The 25,025-nt window shown below is 37.4% G+C and overlaps 1 protein-coding gene across 4 annotated transcripts in view; it reads left to right on the plus strand.

Moving 5' to 3' along the window:
- The window catches only part of PPM1B (protein phosphatase, Mg2+/Mn2+ dependent 1B), a 61,061-nt gene extending 36,036 nt beyond the window's left edge, over nucleotides 1-25,025 (plus strand). For 3 of the 4 annotated variants that reach the window (XM_057396961.1, XM_057396960.1, XM_057396962.1), the window contains 5 exons: nucleotides 2,164-3,027; nucleotides 4,865-4,982; nucleotides 12,447-12,558; nucleotides 15,476-15,533; nucleotides 21,239-22,343. In XM_057396961.1, coding sequence (XP_057252944.1) covers nucleotides 2,182-3,027; nucleotides 4,865-4,982; nucleotides 12,447-12,558; nucleotides 15,476-15,533; nucleotides 21,239-21,544 — 1,440 coding nt within the window. In that variant the 5' untranslated portion in view covers nucleotides 2,164-2,181 and the 3' untranslated portion in view covers nucleotides 21,545-22,343. Of the gene's footprint in view, nucleotides 1-2,163; nucleotides 3,028-4,864; nucleotides 4,983-12,446; nucleotides 12,559-15,475; nucleotides 15,534-21,238; nucleotides 22,344-23,143 lie in introns of those variants that run through there. The other variant, XM_057396963.1, reaches the window with a different exon arrangement.

Raw genomic sequence — 25,025 nt, forward strand, 5'->3', positions numbered from 1 at the left:
TTTGTTTGTTTTTTAAAAGCAAGATCAGATCTGTCAAGAGAAAGGGTTGTGAAAAGCATTTTGGCTGAGGACCTTGTTAAGTATTGAATTCTTCATTCCATTGCTGTGTGTTGCTTACTACTGATTTGCTATGTTGTGAATATTCTTTTCAGATAAAGAAGGAAAAATAATGATGCAGATAGTTGTGAGCAGAATGTCACTTACTACTTTCACTTGCAAATTGCATACAGTATGAAGCTTGCAATGCATAATACAAGGTTGTGTAGCCCTTTTATCTTCATCTTTACTATCCCAGGTATTATAATTAGAGGCCAGTGGATGGTGAATACAGAGATAAAGAATAAAGATATTTGTGGTTTCTTGTGCATGGAATTCTTTAGATAATATCGTGACATTGAACTGATTGGGAAAGTGGGAAGTTTAGGATGGACAGTATGTGTTTGAAAGTATTTTGAGAATGTTAGATGTGGGTTTGAAGTCATTCTGTAACATACTTTTTTTGTATGAGATGTGCCATTATCTGAGGATTGGTATTTCTGGTTTTGTTTCATAAGATTCTGTTTGAGGACTTTTTGTGTTTATATGGAATAAATCAAATTGGTAACAGTCTCCAAGCGTGTTCTCTTAATAATTTGGGTTTATTCTAGATTCTGCAGCTGTGAATATGTGCCTTGTACATGGAAAGCCTGATTTGGAGAGCAGAAAAGGCTCAAGACACTTTCTTTGGTGTCATACAATTCCTATTTTTAATAGCTACTTAAGACAATTTAGCAAGCACAAGATTTGTGTGTTGTAAATTGGACTCAGTAGCAGAAGATTGGTACCTAGAGACAAGAAGTGTGGAGTTCCCTAATAAATGAGAAAGTATCAGAAATCATGGTAGCATCTCATAGCTGGACTAGAGGGGGTAATTGCACAGTGTTAGCATTTATACTGTCCATTCAAGACCTCAATTTCTAGCTGACTGTTTCAAGAAATCATCTTCTCAAGTAAACCTTTCTGGAGTCTCATTAGTGGTTTATTCTGTGTCAGAACAGATGATATGAAGACTTAGAACAATGCACAGTACTCAAACATAAGAGCTGTTTCAATTCTGGCATTCCTCAGTTGATGTGACTTAGCCAGATGCTTACTCTACTCATTTTAAGAAAAAGTACATCAAGTTATATGATGTTCAGTCTCTTACAGAGCCACAGTGCTCCTTTCGCATAATGTTAGTCGTAGCTGAATCAAAAGCCATTAAACCTGAATGAAGACACACAGTAAAACTAGACTAAAAAGTAAACCAGATACGGAGTTGCATCAATATTTGGGAAGGTCTGTAGAAATTTGTATCGAAGTAAGAGTGAGAGGCAGAGTTCAAAAGAGGCATAACCAGTGAGCAGACTGCTGGGGACTGTGTAGTAAGTGGGGATCCTCAGCACCTCACAGAGGCCACTGTAGGAAAGAGATAGTGTCAAGTCTGGATTATCTGAAGGGAAGTCCTGACTTTTTGCCCTAAAAAGGGAGGTTGGATGTAGAATCTAACTATATTTTTTTTCCTGATTGCATTGTACTATAGTTATATCATTTATTGAGAGAATCCAAGGGAAGCTCTCTTGGATCAGAGCAGGATTTGCCTTCTTGTTTCCTTTGGCAGATGGTTTGCATTCCCCTGTTGTCACTTTTGCCATGCTTTACTAGAATGCAGAAGTACCAGAGTACATGCAGACATAGTGAGACTAGTCCTTGTTTATGAAGTATTAGCTTCTCTTCATGCTACAGTAAACCCGGGAAGAGGATATGAATGCTATGGGTGTTATTTTTCCGTCATGAATTAGTTTCTGCAGAAAACAACAAAATGGGCAGGGCTGCAAAGGTTTGTGAACTGCTCTGCCTTCCTATGGAGAGCTTTTAATTTTGTTGAAGTAGCTCTTTGAAAGACAAAACACCCCACCAAAAAAAAACCCAGACAAACAAAAAAGCTACCTAAAAATGCAAACAGGTATCTGTAAATTCATGCTTCGTTTGTGTAATTTACTAAATTTTTTCCTCCTGTTATAGTTGTTGGCTTTTGCACGTGTGCATGCTTTATCACTTGTTTTATAAAGAAGAAAGATGGCAAAGAGAGCTTATATGGAGTGGTGATTTTACAAACTAAGACTTTTCTTCTCTGTTTTCCAGATTCAATATTGTATAAACATGGGTGCATTTTTGGATAAACCAAAAACTGAGAAACATAATGCTCATGGTGCAGGGAATGGCTTGCGTTATGGCCTCAGCAGTATGCAGGGATGGAGAGTGGAAATGGAAGATGCTCACACAGCAGTTGTAGGTATTCCCCAGGGCTTAGAGGACTGGTCCTTTTTTGCTGTCTATGATGGTCACGCAGGATCTCGCGTTGCAAATTATTGCTCCGCACACTTACTAGAACACATCACTAACAATGAAGACTTTAGGGCGACAGAAAAATCTGGATCTGCTCTTGAACCTTCAGTGGAAAATGTCAAGAGTGGAATCAGAACTGGCTTTTTGAAAATTGATGAGTATATGCGCAATTTCTCAGACCTCAGAAATGGGATGGACAGAAGTGGCTCAACAGCAGTGGCAGTTTTGATTTCACCTGAGCATGTATATTTTATCAATTGTGGTGATTCACGTGCTGTTCTCTATAGGAATGGACAAGTCTGTTTTTCAACACAGGATCACAAACCTTGCAACCCAAGGGAGAAAGAACGAATCCAGAATGCAGGAGGCAGTGTAATGATTCAGCGTGTTAATGGTTCATTGGCAGTTTCTCGAGCTCTGGGGGACTATGACTACAAATGTGTTGACGGTAAAGGCCCTACAGAACAACTTGTTTCTCCAGAGCCTGAGGTTTGTGAAATTTTAAGGGCAGAAGAAGACGAGTTTATCATCTTGGCTTGTGATGGAATCTGGGATGTAATGAGCAATGAAGAGCTCTGTGAATTTGTTAAGTCTAGACTTGAAGTATCGGATGACCTGGAAAAAGTGTGCAATTGGGTAGTGGACACTTGTTTACATAAGGTACGTAACTGTTTTCTCCAAGCAACTATTCCAAAATGATCTTCTGTTTAGATGGGTGCGGTGTTAACAGCTCTTCCTGGCCTACTCTTCCCCTTTTACCTCTTTATTCCCTCAACCTTCTGTACCTATTTGACTATATATCCTTTCTGACGAATATACAACATCATCCTTTGTGCCTGAAGAGGTGATGGCAATTGCAAAAATAAAGATTTGTTATTTCCTCAAGTAATACTTGCTTATGTTTCCAGATCTAAACTTTGTTTCTAAATACAAGCTTTTGAAAAATTAATGAATTCTATGCAAGGTTGGTTTCTTACTGCTTTTCTTTCAAGTTGGGCAGTGCTTCTATCCTTTGCATAAATCCAGTGTTTGCATAATCTCCTCTTCAAGATATGGTTTATCTGTCATCTGAAGTGGTGTCCTCAACTCATTGTTGTAGCTTAGGTGGAGAAGCACTACTTCTGCATCTGAGCTTTCTCATCAAATTTTGAGTTTGCTCAGAGCAACTACAGGTCGGTCTATACACGTTTTGTAGGTATACCATTTCTAGCATTCCCCGAAAAGTGCAACTCCTGCTAGGGCAAATAGAGTTCCTTCAATAGGCCGCAGACCAAACGTGTGATTTGAATGGAAACATTAACGTTGGGAATTCTAACGCTAAAGGGTAGCTTTTCTGACCAAGTACTTGATCAGCCTTGTTAAAGGGTGATCACACTAGGATACTTTCAGTAAAACTGAGCCCTGACCTCATGTTTATAAAGTCAGATCCTGGATCTCTTCAGTTTGTGATGGTATTAGAATGGTGTCCTCTGTCTTCAGGATGTGAGTTGTACCATATAATATTAACTGCTGTAAAAGATAGGTGTTCCTATATGCTTGGTACAATAGGGAATGTAGAATAACTCCTGAGTACTTCTGAAGGAATTTATTGTAATATCAGATTCCTACTTAAATTCTTTAGGAGGAGGAGCTGTTGTAAAAGATCATAGGAACTATCCAGTAGGCTGAGCTTACACAGAAACAATATGCAGATACCAGTGGCACTTAAAATTCTACCAGAAGTTGGGGGGAGAAGTTAAGATCTTGATTTCAAACCAGGAATCTAAGTTACGGTTCTGGTGAATCTCCTTGTAAGAGACTTAGACAGTGAGGTTTTAAATTTGGCAGTGGATTATAATTTTGAAAGTTAAATATGAGCAGAAAAGTGGCATCAGAGCTTACTAGTGAAGATCTGACATTAAAATTAGTATCTGACAATAGGTGTTGGCTGATACTGCCGAGCATGTGATAGTCTGTAAGGTCAGCTTGGCCATACTAAATGAATTACAGTTTTGTACTTAGTTTCTTCAAGGTGCAATACATGACACAGGTGCATTCTGATAAACAGATTTTAATGAATACAATGTCTTATATGGACACTCTCAAACTGAAATAAATTAGTAGCTGTAGCTAACTATTCTAGTAGTGTAGGATTCTGCTTTTTATTTTGCAACAGGAGTTGGTTTTTTTAATTTGGCCTAAGGTAACATTAAACAGCTGTCAAATTTCTGACCTGGTTTTTTGATACTATTTTTAGATGGTTGACATGTAAGTAAGTCCACTAAATATCTTAGACTTAAAGGATGTACAGTAGAAATCGGTAAAATTCATTTTATCAAATAGTTCAGTCGGAAAACTTGGAGGCTCTTTTTAATCAAAATAGAGTTTTATTGCAAGGTTTCTTCTTTCCCAGGTGTATCACAGTACTGTATTTGGAACAAGTAAAAATGTGACTAAAATAGAAAAAAATACAACAAGACTCAAGATTCTAACTCTTGCTTTTTATCTTGTCATATAGGGGAGTCGTGATAACATGAGTATCGTACTAGTTTGTTTTTCAAATGCTCCTAAGGTTTCAGATGAGGCAGTGAAAAAAGATGCTGAGTTGGATAAGTACTTGGAATCACGGGTTGAAGGTAAGAAATTCATTTTGTTCACTAGAAATGCTGTCATAACCTTCTTGAACATGAAAATAAACCCCCCAAAGCCATCATGCCACTATATGTTGGGTCAAATTCAGGCCTGGTTATAGGTATGATATTTTCTGTGTCAGGAAAAATGTTTTAAGCTGTAAGTTTAGCTTATCCTGGTATTCTGCAAGCATTTTCTTAATGTGAGCTATGAAGTAAAGCTTTTAGGGGTTTACTTCTATCTTTACAGGTCATAATGCAACCACTGAGCTTGCAGAGTGTTGTATCAGCTAAGTAATTTGTGATAATGCCAACGTCTTGCTTATATTAAAAGGAACTCCTGTGATACCTGTTGCTTTTTTTTGTGGAAGTGATGAAAAGAAAAAGCTGTTCTGGGATTTCATGAAGGGACAACTTACTCATCTAGTTATTAAAGGTTTTTTAACTGCTTCTATTTAACACACCTGTGAGTTACTTTTTACACCAACTTTTTCTAAATGCACTTCTATGAGAACTTAGCAGTGTATAAATGATCAAAGTGGTCAAAATGATCAAAGTCATCCCTTTAGATTCTGAATGATTATCCTGTGTGTGTATAAAAATGTGTAATCCTCTGGAAGTTTCATGGAGGACTAAACTGAATTCCTAACCTGTTTCATTTAGTCACTGATTTTATAACTCTTTAGGTATCTGAAAGTTTGATTGCAACTTCTTTCCTTAAGCAGAAAGAGTTGAAAGAAAGTTAGCTTACCTAAGAATGAAAGGCTTGCCCTTGTTTATTTATTCCTTCTCTGCAGTGCTCTTAATGTCAGAAAAACTGACATTTGAAAGGGGGCTTTCAAACTGTTGCTGCTAATTTATATTCTTTTGTCACTGATTAAGGCTGTTCTAAGGTCAGACAACAGCTATGGGTAGTGGTCTCCTGGTATCTCGAATCTTCTCAGTTATGTTAGTGATCCAGGTATAGCTCAGTTTTGGTAGAATTGACTGAACTTCAGGGCTGATATTTAAGATTTGCTTTTTTTTTATAGAATTGTTCTTATGTTGGCACAGGTGTTTTTGCAGAAGCAGCTCGGGCATGAAAAAACTGAGTTTCTGGGACAGTTTGTCTTGCTGTTATAAATGTTGCTAGGATAATACTGTGAAGTAGCATCACTGGAGAGAAGCAATCAATGGTTTTGAAAGCCTTGTTGTTATGATGCTTTAAACTTCTGTGATCTCATGAGAAAAGTACTGAAGCGCTATCACCCACTTATGGTGATGCAGCTTATTAACCCATTTGTTTGAGCTATAAATTACAGCAGCAGTATGCAAGAAAGGAAAGGGTTTACTGAAGAGTAAGCTGGCTGAGATAACTTGTACCTTTGACTTCTTTCTGGCCTGGCCTGGATCAACAGATCCTGGTTCAGCTGTGAGTTATGAAGAGATGGTCACTTTCTAGATGGATAGTAAGTTAGGTGGCTGCCTTAGATGTTTTTGTTCCAGGTGCTGAGACCAGTAGCTTAGCTATGATAATGCTGTCTTGATGAAGCTTGTGGTGTGTTTGTATGGAAAAACGTGATATTGGCAGTCTACAGGACTATTCATCAGAGTTCCCTGAAAGTAATTTTAAATTTGGGTGCCAAGATGTTTGAGACTTTGCAGGTCAGAACCAGCTTGGAGGCTGAAACAAGGTCTCAATAACATCAGCCACAGCTCTGAGTACAGGCTGCTTGAGTTTGAGCATTTTTTATCAAAGAAGGTGTGACTGATCAGATTTTCTCAGTGTTGAGATGGAAACTTTCCAGGCATATAGGCATGGTGTGTGTAATTTGTAAAGATACAATACTTACTTTTCTTCTCTTTATACCTATTGGGTGAGAATTACTAATACAGGACTACAGCAGTATCACATAGGAGACAGGTGCCACTTCTGTTTCTCTTTAGTTTATTTGAGTATCTGAGTCACCCACTGGCTTTTTAACATGCTGTGATGGATACTGAAAAGGCTGATTGGATGTGCCTTCATTAGAAAGTAGTTGATATCCAAATAAGGAGCATGAGATGTGAGTGAGAAGTAATCCTGCACTGTAGGTCTCAGGAAATCAGGAATCTTCTGAGAGTGTACAACAGCAAAAATCCCACAGCTAACCATGCAGAACTTACCTTAACACTAATTCAGTGTAAAATGCAACAGTGACATGGAAATGTACATGCTGCCACTGTAACCTGGTTTCTGTGGGCAGCTGTTAGTTTTGTCACTTTGGTATCAAAATTCTCAACCTTACTGTTAATGCTAGAAATGACACTTATTGTAGATCCTCTCTACTGAGTTTTCATTTGTGTGAAGCAGCTGTGAAAGGCACAAATCACTCATGTTCTTTGTCTAGTTTTTTTTATTGCATTCTTAATCAAATGAGTTGAACTTGGAATTTTTTTTGTATCTGCTCCAATGTCCCAGTAATCTAGATAGTTGATATGTAACAAACATTAATTTTTAAATATATATAAGAAGGCCTTCAGGTAAGGATACAGGATATCTATGAATGTGCTGTTGCGTGGGGTGTCTTTCTGTCTTGTTTAAATGGGATCTAAATTGAAATGGCTTGCATGTTTGTAGTTTCTGTTGAGATTAGAGAGAGCTAATGGTCACTTCAAATGCTAACTCCAGGTGTGTTTCTCAGAACTTGGCTTTCATCCCAGGCTTCCTAGATGACACTAGTTAAGATAAATACCTGTTATCTTCCTATGTCTGAAAAGAGTACATGAGCTGTTAATAGGCTCTGGGAGAAAGCCAGGAGCAGTTACCTGCACTGACAGCAGTCAGGTGTGCTCTCAGTGCTTACTGGCTAGTATTCCCAGCTTCTTGGTGGCTCTCCTCTCAGTCAATGTATGGAACTGCAGTGCATTTTATTGCTTTCGTAAGTGAGCTTTAAGGAGATTAATACACAAGTTGTCAAATAATTTTGATCAGAGTGATTGAATTAACTGAGAATGATGTAGGAGGGACCATTTGCGTGTAACAGTGCGGTTTTATAGCGTAATTTACTACTTATCAGAATAACTTCTCGGCAGAAATGTATTTTAGCTGTATTGTCATATTTAACAAATTTTACACATGCCAGGAAAAAAAAGTGAAGAGTCTGCAGGCTGAACTGATGCAGAGCCATTCTAAATGGAACTCTAAAGGACTGTTAAGCTTAAGTGCTCCAGAGAAATAAATTGCTTCAAAGCTTGGACTTCTGTTGCTTCAGCTCTTCTTGATTTCCCTCCTCCCCACCCCGCATGAGCTGTCTGTGTCATTATGTGTTCTGCTTATTGGACGGAGTGCAAAGCCTTTGAATGTCAAGCATTTGGCATGGAATGAGGGCACATTTGAGGGAATTCTGCCAAAAAGTGGAGAAAATAAAGGAGACTGACTTCAGAACTTGAAATATTTACCTATTTTCTAGCAAACTCTTGCATTCATAACAAGTCCTATGAAGCTGTCATTTTGGCACAGTCAATTTCTACCTTACGTTTGTGCCTTGAGTGTTACTAGTTCAGAAATTACACAGAGAACCTTTAACAGAATGTTTCAAACCACTAAGCAGCATGGAGAGAGTCGTTTGGAAATATGTTGGATTCTTTTGAAAAAGTAGGTTTAAAAGTTCTCTTCATTTGTTTAGATGCATTCTAAATATGGTTTACACCTTAGGATATTCTTTTTCAGGGAAGTATGTTTGTTATTTATTTATAGTCCTGATGTATTCTGAAGCTCTGAATGTGATAAGCTAGGGAGCTAAGTCCAAGAATCTGTATGCTTAGTTACAAGTGATTGCATTTAGTGAGAATCTGTAGTAAATCTACTAATGTCTGAAATACCCAACTAGATGTACCTGGCAAAAGGCAAATACGGGACTTTGCATGCAATAATTTCACATGAACAGCAGTGTTTCTGTGTCTGTAAATCATTAGCAGCTCATAATATGTTCAGCCTGCTGATAGCCAATAACAGTTCTTATTTAGACCTGTAGTAAAAACATTCTGGAGGGAAAAAAAACAACTGCCCTTAGAAATTCTAAGCTGCAAAGATGGAGAAGTTGTCAAAACCACACGGTATTAGTTCTCTTAGATACTCTTGTCTCTGAGACTAATTTAAATCAGGGTGACATTGGTACTTAGTATAAAATCCTTTGGGACTTCCTGAAGCAATTTTAGGTTGATCAGTGGTATTTGTTCTTCATGAACGTACACTGTTCAACATGGAATGTTTTTTCTCTTCTTTTGAGGACGTTAAATTTCAATCTGGCAGGACTAACCCATCAAACCTTTTAGACAGCAGGGTTTTTTTTTGCTGCTGCACTTGGGTGTTTTAAGCTCTGGCTTTGGAGAGAAGGGCATTGTTCGAAACATGCTGTTGTTTGTTTTAAAACATAAAAAAATCTGTGTTCAAAAGCAGTTTAATACTTACATGCGTAACATTTGCACTCTGTCTTTGTACGTTCCTAAGCAGACTGCTGCGATCCTGTGTATTCGTACAGTGAGTTGAATTAGTAGTTACATAGGGTCTTTCCAGAGTTATGAAAAGGGAATTACTGTTTCAGTACAAAAACAAAGTTGCCTTTTTTTTTTTTTAAACAGTTATTAAAAAAACACCTCAGGAGGTGATGGGTTACAGAGTTTTCTAGTGTAAGAACTGTGTATATACTGAAGCTCTTCTGCTTGTTTGGGTCTTGAGGTTGACAGAATGTGCACAACTGCATTCCAAAGCTGCCAGTTCAAGAGTATTCCACAATATGTATGAGGTTGTAGTCAGTAGCTTGTAACAGAGTCGTTTATTATGGTGAGCACAGCCCTGCATCTTTCTTGAGTCACTTAGCCAGCTAATTTCTACAGTAATGTAAGTGTGTTGGATGGTAGTTCAGTTATGCCCCAAACGGGCACGTGTTCTGTTTAGGTTAACAGTCTTAATAGTAAATGAACACTCAGTTAATACAGGAGTCAAAAGGTGGAAGATATACTGTATATAAAACTGATTTATCATAATATAGCTGGAAATCAAAGGGGATGCTGGAACATAGAAAACTTGTGACGCTGTCTGGTTGGGGACTTGCATTATATAAAATGGAAAGAAAATTGAATTTTCAAAATAGTCAGGTGTTGAGCTTTTAGTGAAATATATTTTAAGGAGTAAGGTAGACTTCATAGTGGACTTTCATGGATTTACATATACAGTAGTATGAGGAAATGATTCCATAAGTGTCTGAATTATATTAGCAATGAATTAATGTTAGCAATTAGCAGATGTAGAAGTTTCTGTAATTGTGTTTTGCACATTCATGGAATAAGAATTAATTGCAGGGTTATTCTTAATATCATAGAGATGATGGTGAAAACCTTGTAAATGCCTCTAGATCAGTTTCCAAAAACATTTGGTTTCTTTCTCTAGTGGCCTTTGTCAAACAAATCCCCAGTGTGATCTGCTAACTGATGTGTAATGAAAAAAGGTCGTGCTGGGTCATTTGCTTTATTGTCGAATTTTCTATTAGGAACCTTTTTAGGCGATGGTCAGCTTAGAATTCCTGATTGCGCACCTTCTAGAAATAGATGGAAGATGCTCATGGTTCAGTTGGGCACTGCCTGAGTAGTAGTTACGCAGTATAAACTAGAAGTAGAAAGCACAAAGTAAAAGCTTCCAGTACCAGGGTTATACAGTAATCCTTAGTCATGATTGCTTTAATTCCTTTTTAAGAAGATCAAAAAATCTTATACTTGCACCAATATTTAGTAATTGCTTACTTCTGTAGCCTTTCCTTTCTTCTTATTCATTCTTGCTAGTTGCTTACTTTTGGTGTGTACAGAACCAGATGTGCTCCTGGTATAAAAAGCAGTACATGCACAAGACACTTTCTGTGAGATGTGAGTCAGCAAAATTGCATTATAGTGGTATAGTCTACTTCTAACTAGGTAGAACAGCACAAAAGGATGCAATGACTTGTGGCAGGTTTATGTGAATGTGTGTGGAAGAAGTGATCAAAATAGTACGATGCAAGCATACCTATACAGTTGTCACTTCCGTTGCTAGCCATGATTCATTCTTAATGGATGGATGTGTGATAATATACTTAAGGTTTCATGGAAGAATGTTTATTAACTTCCAGTGGTAGTTTATTCATTGCAGACAGTTTATGGTACGGACTTTAAGTTGGGGTTTAGAAGACGGTACCTTATTTGTTACAGAGCAGTAAAACTATGCTAAAAGAATTGCTTTGTGGGGAGGGGGGCTTTCCTGATACAGAGGGAGTACCTTGCAAGCACTTTGTTGTTTTCAGTAGTCCCAAGAGAAGCCTGTGTATCACTTGCTTTCTAGGTAGGGGATAGGCATGATGAGAGGTTCAAATCCCAGGAAATCTGAAATGTAGAGCTTAAAGTAGGTTGGTGATACACTTTTCTGCTAACTTCAGCAACTCATTGTAGCTTCTTCTGACTTCAGTTGCAGGCTCCAAATCAGGCATCCAGAATCTAATCAATAGACTGTAAGGAATTTTAAGGTATTTGTTTACCTTTGGATAGTAGCCAAGCTACAACATGACTGAAGTTTATTTAGGTTGATACTTCATTTGTTCTTTTTAGTTCTTTTGTGGCTCAAACGGAACTTTAATCTAGAACGATGCCTACAGGAAATAGCACTCCATTCATTGATGCAGCTGATTGTCAGAAAAATGTGACACATACATACAGCTACAGTGTGTAGATAACTTAGTGAACCTTTTTCTGCTATGGTAGTAGTAGTTGAATGACTAGAGGCTGATGACTGGTACTCTTATACCAATGTCAGTGTATGTGCAGCTAATGTAAGTGCACCTTACAGCACCTTTGATGAATAAGAACATGTGAAGATTTACTTAAGTTTAGGCAGTTCTTTCCCAAGGCAGATGAACTTCCTAGCACTGGATTTTCATGCTGCTTCTGCTTTGAATACTGTATTATTAATTATCCATCCTCAGTTCTATATTCTGTTTTGACCACATGAGTGATAATAGACCATTATATATGCCACTTGATATGTGTGATGATCTTAGTGTTTATGCACGGAAGATTCAGGCCTTTGAGAATACAAGGTATTAATCTCAGTGAAGTAGGACTGAATTCCAGGGAAGCATTGGCTTTATGGCATGTAACTTCTGAGTATGTATTGTAATGCAACAGGAAGGTAATTGAAACGGACTCTGAAAACAAGCTGCTGCTTCATCCAAGTCATAGTCTGCTTCTGACATTCTCTGAAAGAGAATGGCTAGAAGCATACGGGAAAGACAGGCTATGGATTTGAATATATCTGTTCCACCGTGCAAAGTCTGTGTACCTAAAAAGTAAAGAATGTTTTCCTATTTACATGTAACTCTTTCATAATGTCTCTGTTAAATAGTGATAGTATCTTGTATTTCAGTGCCTTTAGGAATGGGTGGTATTAATTCAGTAATCTAAGGACTTCTTCTGTTTTTAAATTAGAAATTATGGAAAAATCGGGTGAAGAAGGAATGCCTGATCTTGCTCATGTTATTCGTATTTTAACGGCGGAGAATATCCCTAATTTACCACCAGGAGGTGGTTTAGCTGGCAAGTGAGTACATTGCTGGAATTGCTTGAATTGTTTAGTTCACTGAAACAAATACTTTCATTTAAATGTGTTAAAGCTTTTCTTATTGTAACAGCTATACTCAAAGAAAAAAGTTGGGCTTCATATTTGAAGCCAGTTTAGCTTTTGTGTTACATAAACGTTTGCGTCACCATTCCTGTTCCAGACTGGTAAGAGGAAACAGGTTTATCATATTCTGGTACATAACATACTGATTTACTATTTCCATATGGCCATTAAAAAAATAAAAATGTTTATTCTTGTCTTTTTACTGCTTTACATTTGTTAAGAACTCTCAATAATGTAACCAGAATATTGAAATACCAGCTCAGTTTTTGTGATGTCATGTTTCCTTTACCACCTAGTGTCCATTACAAGTTTGGGCTGATGCTTGTTTGCTCAGCATACATTCTTGTACGCAAACTGTTTTTCTTTGTTTAGTCTTAAACTGAATGTTAGATAAGCAAGAATATTAAACTAGCATATACCTTTTAAAACATAACTGGAATAAACATTCAGAAATGACATTGGTTTTCTGCAGAGGCTAGTGGTAATGTTCTAGCAACCTATCATTTAAGGGTTTTAAAGAACAGAATTTGGGATTGCATAAGCCACTGTTGATCTAGAATTCCCCAAACAGTGGAACCCATTATTTGCTCCCTGGCATAAGTCATGTTTCTTTTGGAATCTTTGTGTTTTTCCAAACATAAGATCCTGTCCCCTGAGCATTTCTGTATACATCCATTTTCATTGCGTGCTCTTATTAATGAGCACTGTTTGCCATGATAATTTTTCTTTCTAGCATTGAAAGTTCCTCTATGTTTTGGTCCTTTTTCTTCACTTGTGTATGCGCTCCAGGCATTCAGGAAAGTTGTGGTGTGCCTGTTATTCTTCTGTTCTTCTTAGCGCCTCGCAACTGCTGAATGACTTGGTGTGTTTTGTTGTTTAGCTCATTAATAACTGCAGCATGTACTGCTTCATTATTCTGGAACCCATATATATAATCCTGTTTTCATTTGTTGACCATGTTACGTTTTAAATGGGCTTAGGTTCAGAATTTGCCTTTTGATGCCTTTCCCTCAGTTTTGACTTAAGTTCTGCACTACAGAAAACTGACTTTGGGAGGTATGCATGCAGCTTCTTTTGAGAGAGTTCTTGCTGCCTCATATTTTGAGACAGGAGGTCCTGAGTTTTTCCATCGAAGGATGGTACGGAGAAATACACTGTTCAAAGAAAAAGTGAATTGAAAAGATAGGAGAATTCCCAAGAGCCTGAGTTTTAACTCTGATTCAGAACTTCTGCAGTGGCTGTCTGCTGCTTCTGTGGCAGCCTTGCTTGGACTGTGGAGGTGTTTTCTGGTACAATGGTGTGAGGTGCCTTTGCTCTCCATAGTACAGATATTAGGTCAGAATTGTGCCATTCCTCTGTCACTAAATGTGCAGTTAAACTGAGAGAGCCCTTTTCTGTATCACCTGCAAAAGGATTGTTTCTTTTCTCTGGGAAAATCTTCCACCAGTGTCAATGGATCTGATACTAGCTCAGCCATGCCTTCTAGATTTCTTCTTAAAGTGTTGACTTGAACTGATGTGAGATCCATCCTGAGAGATCTGATGCACTGTCCCGTGCATTCACTGCTCCATAAACCATCTCCTAGAGTTCTGAATATTTTAATAAACACAGTTTAAAATGTTGGATCATGACTGGAAAAATACATTCTGGTGCTGGACACTAGATACTGAGATGGCCTGATTTATTGCTTTGTCTCAGAGTGGACATACTTGCAACATCACATTCAAAACCTGAACTCTTCTGTTTTGAACATGCTTTGTGCTTCCTTGCTGTAAACATAAGAACATAGACATACAGATCAGACCAAGGATTGTTTTAGCTCTGTGTCCTAGCCACAGGATAGCTGAAAGTAGGTGCCATGGGAAGGATATAAAACTTCTCCTTTCGTTACTCAGTTTCCAGCTTCTTACAGCTGAGGTGCTTTCTGATCTTTTCCAGTAAGTTAAAATATGTTCAGAAGGAGTCTCAGCAAGCTTTTAGCATCCTTGGTGTTCTGAGGTGGAAAGTTCTGTTGCATCAAGAGCCATCACTGTACTTTTTGAGACTCTTGCTACTGTCTTAATCTGATGCCCTTGTGGTCTTTGGAAGAGTCAACAGTGTTTATCCACATTCTGTAAGACATAGTTTGTATAGATCTTGGCCACCTCCAGACTTGAGAACCCTAGTTCACTTAGCAGTTCTTTTTTTCTTGAAGGTGTCAGTAACTTTGATTGTATCGTGTACAGACATAACCTTTTTCCCTCTCAGAAGTCTGTTTATACTTCAGGGTTTGTTTTTCAGTTTTTACCTAATGGCATTTGGGGTTTAATTTCTACAGCATGAATAGACACTGGACAATGCATCTCAGAGGTTGTATACTCTGAACACAGCACTTAAAAAGTTCATGGCCAGTAGTAACCTAGATATATGTAATACAAATGGGGAAAACCCCATCTGTCTTCAAGTTCCACATCCAGAAATAAGGGAAGAAAAAACATGAAGTATGAATAATTTTATTTCAAGTAAAATACACATTTAAGGGTTACTCTTGGCAAAATTTGACTATGCTGGAGCTTCTAAAGATGTAAAGAGGTAGATGGTAGACCATGGGGAGGGCAGAGTAAGAAAATGTTTTGCCTTGCTTAGTCTTCACAAATCCTAACTTACTGCTAAGTCCCCACACATCATATTAAAAGTGAGTAAAGGCACTAAGAGCAGGCTTCATGTTAATAAGAGGCAGGTTAAAGGCAAAGCGTCTTAAACACTTTGCAGTTGTTACTGTGCTCAAACTTTTTAAACTCTTAATATTTTGAAATCCTTTCTTGTGCTTAATTTTTTGAACTTCTCTTTTTAGGCGTAATATTATTGAAGCTGTGTATAGTAGGCTGAATCCACACAGAGAGAATGAGGGGGTAAGTTCCCGTTTTGATTGCTACACCGTTTCGGTCATGAGAACACCAAAGTAGTTTCATGCATTAAGCAGCAGTGTACATCACTGCCAATAAAGGATTATAAACAGAAAATATGTATTTTAGCATACAGTTCATTTTGACCTTGTTTTGGATGGATCTGGTACAGACTTCATCCTCAAAAAGACAGTGAACTGACACCCAATTCTAAAAGACTTTTAAAACATTGGTGCTTTTTCAGCCCAACCTGTGAGGCAACAATGCAGGGGGTTTCTAAATTACAGGTTTTTTTAGTGTAAAAAAAATTATGGTCAGCATATTCATTATTTAACTAGCTGTTATGTCTGCTGTCTAGAAATCTATTAGAAGAAGGGGCAGACACACTTCCTGTTGTCTTCTGTAAATGTGGAAGACTTTGGTACACTGAAAATAAAAGACTAATATTGACTACTCCTGTAGAGTTTACACTATCTTTAAATATCCCATGTGCAGTGGCCTGAGAAAAGCATAAAGGGCTTTTAGTTTACTTCAGTTCTGATTTCTAAAATGGCTTACATTCTTCTGCCCAGTTCCCAGTAGTCTGGATGTTAAATAGCATGTTGAAATACAGTTTAATTTTAATCCTGATTATTAGGTGGTTATTAATATTAGCATAAAGATTAATAATTGGTGTTCATATTAGTTGTGGTTAATTTGAAGAAAATAATCATTGGAAAACTGAAGAGCTGATAAAAACCACCACTGCTTGTGCATATGTTCCATTTCCTGTATAGTTTATGTAAATTAATGTGAGGATATCCATTTGATTTCTAGTAAATCCTTTGTCATTTTTTCATCTTGTGAGATGGCTACAAGGTCCTCAGTCAGGTAGTCATTGCAATGAATGGGGCGATGTCAACTTGTATTTTAAATACTTTGAAATGATCAGTTGTGTGCCTTGAGATTGTGACTCTGCAGTCTCACCACAGTTGTGTTTTTCTCACAGTCATCTTCTGTTGCCTACTTGTGTTTGGTTTATTCTGTTCAGTTAGAAAGCTTGTATACATGGGGGGGGCACTCTTCTGTTAAACTACAAATAGAGAAGACATTTCTAACATTTTTATTTTGGGGTGGGGGTTTGTTTGGTGGGTTGGTTTTCTTGTTGCTGGGGGTTTTTGGGGGGTGTGTGTGTTTGTTTTGGGTTTTAGTTTGAAAGTGATAGAGTTTACATTTCTCATTTAACTTTCAACAAATTGTCCAGCAGTACCCCCAGACAAGCTAGACAAAATTTTCCTCTTTTCAGCTTCTTTAGTCCTTCAGGAAACTCTGCACCTCTGTCAGCCTGTTACTACTTTCCATATTTACCCATAGCTTTGTTTCTGTTCATGGGGTCAAGTTATTGGTGAAAGTGGCTCATTTGATGATTATGGCATAGGTTTTATAAGCTCTTGTTGTTCGCTTGCTTTTAAGAAAAAACAGGTTTGTCTAAAGGTAACTTTCTAGAAGTGTCATATGCCATAGTTACATTTATGATGCAACTTTTCTAAGTCCAGATTTACTTTTCAATAGCCATGCAAGCTTGCTAAAAGTCCTAACATCCAGTACAGCATCCTTTTTGTGTATTGGCTACTTCCATGAAATTTTTGTACATCATCCGTTATAATTTAATAAAATGAAGTAACTGAACTAAATATGCAAGTTACTCATAAAGGAATATATCTTTAACCCTTATTACCATTAATAGCTTTGACCTTTATTGCCATTAGAATCCCTGGATAGTTGTCTTGAGATTGGGTGAAGGATGCAGTTCCTTTTTGCACTTTTCTAACAAGTTGGAATTGCTGTCTTACTGTCCTTGAAATGGATGACTTTAGTGGGCCTCATCTCTGAGGTGATGAAAGCATGACTTCCTTGCTAGTCTTACTCAGTTCCAAATGTATATGTTATAATCTCTTAGTCTTTTGAACTGAATACTCTAGTGCGCAGGGTGGAGGGGTGAAAGGGAAGGAATCTGTTCAGTTACTCAACATCAGACTCCCCACAGTATCTACACACTGTGATAATGTTGCTACGTATCTCACATTTAAACAGTAAGCAAAGGTAAGAAGGAAACATACAAGGACGTGCTAATAATGACATTTCCAACCGAGACCAAAATCTTAACTAGTAATGCCCATGTCTAAACTAGTACGAAGCAAGAGCGGGGCTTCATGCAGAAAATTAGGAGCTACAGACACAGATGCTGAGTCTGCAGAGCATAAAGGTGCAGGCTTGCGCTGAAGAATCCTTCCCTATGTGTAGTTACCCATTATTCTCCTGTAGAATGCTGCTGCTACTAACTGTAAAGTCTGCCTGTGACACTCATCTTCACCTGATGATTTTATAAAGGCTAGAACCATTTATTTTTACTTTGACAAAATCATCATGTAATTAATTGCTGAAGTATTTCTGCGAGTAAAAAGTTTTTAAAACACCACTAAAACCCATAAAACCAAAACCCAAACCAACCACATTGACTTTTGCAGCTGAGAATATCTTCCTTCTAAAGAGTATACTTTTTAGCATTGAACAGTTAAACTACTTACCGTGAATTACTGTGAACTGGATCATAATAGCTTTACAAAGTAAGTTCTTAGTATATAAATTAAAACCAAGGTAGTATATTCTAGATTAGCTTTGCTTTTTTCTCAGCACTGTAAAGATTCTAGTGTTTTGCTTCGAGTTTTCTTTGTCATCCAAGACAGTGATTGTGAGTGGTAACTTCTTCCAGTTCTTCACATGCACATTTTCTTGAGAATCCTTGAGATAAAGTGTAAAGTGAGACACTGGGAAGTGAAAGAATCCTGACCACAGCAGTAAGCAGAGATCATTAGTGTGGCTTCAGGGTACAGCATTCATGTTTTCTTTTAGGCATCTCAGCAGAGTTAAAAGTATTTTGTAAATCCAGGGCTGGAGAGTGCCCTGCATTGGGCTCACAAAGAGCAGTGTTTGAGCAGAGACTTCTGCTATAAATGTGGTGCTTGTTGCTTTTACAAGTGCAAGTGAAATCCTAGATACCTGTTATGTGTTGGGGCTTGGCGTTTTCAGATCTTAAAAGGAAATATAAAAGAACTTCTAAATAGCTAAACAGTTATTGCCACTCTGATACCGCTGAGTCTTTGCTCTAGTTAACTTATTTAAATATTACTCTTTCTCTATTGGCTCTACTTTGACCTTATTTAAATTGAATTTTTATATATATACATATATATATATATATATATATATATTCCTAAAACTAAGACATTACTATCCAGTTAGGTACAAGGAATAATGTCAGAATTTCAGTGGCTGTGTTAATAGTTTCAGTGGCATTTGCTTAAAGCTGTGTTTGAGCATCTTGTTTGAAACCAGTCATGTTTATCCCTTGCCTTTACTAATACTGTACACTTTGATAAATCAAATCACATGTCATTAAGGGCTGCTACAGATAATATTACTGGACAAAATTCTTGCATCTTCAAATATTGTAAATCCTGTCCCTAATACATAGTAGCCCTTTTTAGTATATACATAATTTAACAGAACAGAACTTGTGTACAAGTTGTGAATGCTCTTGTCAAATATAGCTAGCACAAATTTATTCTTGGTTTTGTGGTCAGCAGCACTAAGATGAATTAGCACATAAAAGAAGACAAATAGTAACTTGCACAGAAATCATACTTTTCAGGGACCTGTTCTGGCCACACATCATTAGAGAGAGAACCGTGTTATAGTGTATTGATAATGTATAGTATATCAGAGAGGCAGTTTCTGTCTCACTGTTGCCTGTAGGGTTTTTTTTGTCTGCTGAGACAATGAGGGAATCTGCTAAGATGAGGGAAGCACAAGATAGCATGCACTCCTACTACCACTTGTATTGTTTAGGAGTCTCAGGGCTGCTATTACATTGCTTACTGCTTTTACGCTTCAGTGTTGTAAGGGAGCAAAAGTTTTCACCTCAGTCTGCCAGCAGAATTTTTAAAGCTGTGAATCTTGTGAAATACGGAGATTCAGAGTGTATGTTTGCTAATGCCAGTCTTGGAGCAAAACTGATGGGATGGAGCAACTGTAGACTTTAGATGTTCTCTGAACTTTAAAAATACTGGAACTCCAGCTCCACTGCCTTGTTTGATATTAGCTAGATAAATGCATAAATAGTATCCTTTTGTCAAAACCTAAGATGTGGGATACATCTGTAGATTAATCATTATGCCCTGAGTTTTCACTGAGGTTTGTGCTCGTGGGACATTGAAACAGTCCCGCTTCATATATTAAAACTAACTCCTTTAACTTGCTTCTCCTCACTGGGCTCTTGGAGAGCTCTCTGAACATGAAGATGCTAGTACATGGGAGTCAAACATCTCTAAGACCTGCAAACGACAGTTGAAGTCTGTCTCTATTTGCGAAACAAGTATAAACTTAGAAGGATAGCATTATATGCAGTAACACTCATTTTTGTGGTTAAATTGTCCATTTTTTAACTGAGACTGTGTTAATGAATCTCGGGGCTTCGATTCCAACAACATTGGAGCATCCAAAATCTTATTGAACCCAAGAGATTGTCTTAATACTGCAGCTAAGCTTGTAAGTGAGTGGCTGCAATACTTGTAGTTCATGAAGCTTTTGGTCTAGAAGACAATAAAACAAGGTCAGCATGAAAATAGGGCTGTCTGGATTTTGCCTCTAATGTATTGCAGAATGTGCCAGCTTCCAGTGATACAGGTCCATTTGTCTAGCTTGGTAACTTGCTAGGTATTAATAACTTAAAATGTATTATTCCCTTTAAGCAACGGTACCACTTTAGCACTTGGAAGTTAAAATACCTAGTATCAGTGACACAGCCCTGTAATAGATGTGCACATCTATTGCCAATTTTTTTCAGTTGAAGGCTTGTAGCCAAATAGGTGGCTTGCAGAGGAGACCCCCATTCCTTAATCAGTGCTGTTACTCGGATTCGGTGCTGTAGGTTATTAGGTTTGACTTTATGTAACTGTTCTGTTAACTTTTATAGGCGATACTGCCAAAAGTAGTACCTTGTATTCAAACACCGCCACTCCTGGTGCTGATAGCTGCTTGTTTTCTTTTGTGGCAGCAATCATGCATGCAGAAATCGGGGATTGTTTCTAAAACTTTCGTGAGCACTTGTTTTGATGTGATGCTTCAACTAAACTGCTGGCAGTAGAGTTACCTCCTCTCTTTAGTAAGCTTTTCACAGGGCTGTGTTGCTATTGGCTGTGCAGAAATTCACCATTAAATGTATTGACCTGATGGCTAAAGAAGCTTACCTTGACAAATTTTTCACTGACAACTGACCAGAGTTGTGGGGAATGTGAGCTAGGTTCATCAAAAGACAATTTGAATCGAGATGTAGTTAACTGGGAGGAGCTACCGCCTCGACACTGTCTGGCTCAAAATAAATTGGAGTTATTAAAAATGCTGGGTTAGTGGATAGCATTTCTTAAGCTCTTGGGTTGTATAAGAGAGACATCTGAGGTGTATGTTGCCAATAAGGTGGTTTGTATTCGAACTGAGCAAAGCTGATGTTTTCTCAATTGGAAAAGTTGCGGGTTTGGGTGGGTTTTTTTGGTGGGGTTGGTGGGGTTTGGGGTGGTTTTTGTTTTGCTTGGGTTTTGTTTTGTTTTTAATGTCGTTAGAAAATATTCTAGTTTAACTGCTGATTTTTCTGGGGTCTTGAATCTTAAAAAAAGGACCCTGGCGAAGCCGAGGAAAGTGGAACGCAGGGAAAATTGGTGGAAGCACTCAGGCAAATGAGAATTAATCATAGGGGGAACTACCGCCACCTCCTGGAAGAGATGCTGACTAGTTACAGGCTAGCTAAGATGCAGGGAGAAGAGTGCACTGCTGAATCAGCTGCAGCATCTACTTCAGATACTCATGCTGGACCCAGTGACTCCGTACCAGACACTCACACAGAATCTGGGAATCTCCTTGCTGAAATACAGAGCTCAAGCGAAGATTCAGGGATGAATGAGCTGAGTGACAAACAGACATAACGTTTTACGTAGTGGATTTAACGCTTCGCTTCACTTGGCCTATCTTCCTTTGTTTATGTCTCAACATTTGTCACATCTATCCTAGAAGTCTGTTTGGTTTTACTTTAGTTATTTGTATAGATTGTTCGTACTAAGCTCTTTTTTTCCTTAGAAGTTTACCCACTATGGTATATTATAGCAATTGCATCTTACGTTGTGTAGCAAGCAGCTACGTTCCCATCTGAGGTTCTGATGAATTTTTTTTAATCCTGTGACACCACCAACAGGAATCTACCATTCTCATGCAAAAATAAATTTTAACACTTTTTCTTCTGATTACAATTTTACATACTAGTTTTGATGGTATATGTTAGCAAAATGTAAAGTTATTCACATCTTAATTGTATCTTTTGTGCAAATAATTGAATTATACGATTTCGTCAGGGTGGGTTTTTTTTTTCCCCAGTATCATATACTGCATGTTTGTATTTGAATTGTGTATAGTTTATAATACAGCTAAATTACAAAAGCTGTTAAGTTTTAGGTTGTCACTTACTCTTCATTAAATGTGTTTGATTTTTTTTTCAATTTAGATTGTATCCACTGTTGATTATAAATAGCAATTTTTCCAGACCGAATGTATTATTACCTCCCAAGTTGTAGCATACCATATATCCAGAAATGCAAATGTACTTAGATTTAGTGCCTAGTGCCAAGTTCTAAGAATTTGTGTTCAACTGAAAATAAAGAATATGCTGTGGAATAATCTGTATGCATATTGACTCTTTTAAGCAAGTAATAAACTTCCTTTGAAATGTGATCGTTATGACCTGATGTGGAACTTTTCATAGCTTCGAATATTAGCTCCTGATGTTCGGTAGCTTCTACAAATATTTGAGTAATTTTGGGTTTGGCACATTCGTCATATTCCTGTATTTGGGCAGCATTTCTCAGGTTCAAGTTAAACATCATCCATATAAACAAATAAACTGGCTCTTCTACCCAGGTTTACCCCTCTGCCAAATCTTTTCTGTGTCTTTCGATGCGCAACACGTATGTGTACACAGACCATACATTTGAATAGATCAGTGATAATGCTGGGAGTTTACTTCGGTGGTAAATAATCTGCTAATAAACCCAATCCGGAATTCTTGGGTCAGTGGTGAGTTCATAATGTAACACTTGCACAAAAATATCGTTCTCCAAAATAGGTACAGATTTCATTGCCATAATGAAAAAGAGCCTCCGGGAATTTCTTGTGGACCAGGAATGCCTGAAGAGCTGAGTTCCTTAGTATTTTATAGATCTATTTTTTTCATGTAGTCCATAGATGTAGTATCTGTTGATAGCTATGATTTAGAACAGTTTCAGATGATACTTGTGTTTAAGTCTTTCTGCCATAATAACTTTACTGCATTCATGTTTTCTAAAAGTAAATTCCCTCATGAAGTTGAAGAGCAGAGAATGTTTGTGTGTGGAAGTGGGCAGGTATGGAAAGAAAGGAAAATGTCATCTGTCTTACACTATTCTCCTTAATTATGCCACTGAAATCCAAAGTGCAACAAAATGTTTTCATTTGTCTTGGTGAGTAGTAATATTTCTCCTCTTCTTTTCCTGTAGGGTGCTGGAGATCTAGAAGATCCGTGGTAGCCTTACAAATCTACTAAAATGCTTTTGATTCTGAAAGGGGGAAAAAACTTTTAAATCTGTTTTCTTCAATACAAGGGAAAAATTCTGGTGGATTTCCAACATTTTGTGAAATGGGCAGAAAGATATTAGAATTTTCCATCATTTGTTCATTTTTGTGTTTTCTGATATTGCCACTCTTAGCATTGCCTGTACTACAGTATTTTTACCAGCCTCAGGCACACTGATTACATCTGTAATGAACTTTGGCCCTAAAAAGGAAAGAAGGACTGATTCTCTCAGCAGACGGGTACACGCACCTGAGGTGCACGGGATTGTGGGTGTACTCTGAAGATACACTATGGCTAAATGAGATGTGCAACACACAAGCATGAGAGAGAGCAAGTAACTGTTGGAGATGTGACTCATTTCACTCTGCCGAGTTGGAAGGCTTTGCAGCTCTGTGGCTTGGAAATGATTTCAATTGGGCAATACGCTATCAGATGTGTATTTTTATTTTTGTGGGTTTTTTAAGTTTCCGGTTTTACCTGTATTACCAGGCCGTTAGGTTTCCCTGCGGTGTCCAAATTGTGATACGTTGCCTACTGCTTGCTTCAAGATAAGTGTATTTGGCAATAGTATATGAAGATTTAGGCATCTAAAACCAGTAAGGATTTTACGCATGTGTACAACACACCCTTAAACTCTTGCTAGAGAAAGATCTTTTAAAAGAACCAAACTGATGAATTTATAGTTAGTAGTGACTTGCTTTGACATCTCTCACAGCTGCAGGTTTTTTAAGAAAAAGAAAAAAAATTGCTGAAAATTTGCCTTTATTATAATGTAAATTGTGATTATTTTTTGTTCTATACGTGGTTTTCTATAGTTTTTTGATTTTTTTTTTTTCAGCTTAAGATACAGACAGAAGTCGTGTAATATGGGTATAATTTTTAATTGTTTGCATTATTTTCGAAGTTCAAATTATCACTTTGAGATTACTATAAATACACTTAAAATTATCTATTTTAAATTAAGAAAATATTAGAGATATTTTCATGGGTTCAATGACCTTTCATTTTATAAGCAATGGGCATGGTACAGAGTGGCTGTCATGTAAGGTACTTGAAGATTCTTAGTTTAATTCTATTTTTGCAATAACCTTGACTTTTTTTCTGACTTTTGAGTTGTGCATGTAGTGAGTCCAGTAAATGCTGAAAATGGGGAAGAGTAAAGTATTTATCTAAAATAAAAGCTATTGGGGAGGGGAAACAATGAATGTATCCATCTGTACATGATTTACATGCTGTGGATGCCTTGTAAACATTTTCCTATTTGTTTAAACTGTGTTTCAGCGAGGATGTAATTGCCCTTGTGTGTAGTTTTAAGCTAATGACAGTCATCAACTGGTTTTGTGTGAAATGGAATTCATGGTATTTTTCTGTAACTTTATCCCCATGGTGAGTCTGTAAAAACCACACGCTCCTTTCATACTGGTGCCGAAGGGCAGCTTTCCCCATCATTTGATTCACTGTGTATTTTTTTTCCTTCTTTTTTTAATCTCTTTTTTCCGTTTTTTTTTTTTTTGTCTAGAGAGGATTATTGCCACAGTATATTTTATTTATTCATTAGATTTTAGCCTTGTAAGTTAAAGTGTTCTAAATGATGATGTTAACAGGTATTTGTCCCTTTACTGGTTTTTTTGGGGGGTTGTTAAAAGCTAGGGAATGAAGAATGCAAAATGGTTTATTGTTCAGACTGTCCGCTCTGGTCCAACCCTGTACTGATAGTACCTTCCCAGTATGATATTGTGATGTTTCATACAATACAGTGAACATAACCAACTTGTTATCTTCAATAAAGGATTGCTAAAACAGTG

Source organism: Pezoporus wallicus, unplaced genomic scaffold, assembly GCF_028554395.1.
Source record: "Pezoporus wallicus isolate ANWC-B61680 ecotype Strahan unplaced genomic scaffold, APGP_CSIRO_Pwel_v1 contig_8791, whole genome shotgun sequence".
In the NCBI taxonomy this organism is placed as follows: Eukaryota; Metazoa; Chordata; class Aves; order Psittaciformes; family Psittacidae; genus Pezoporus; species Pezoporus wallicus.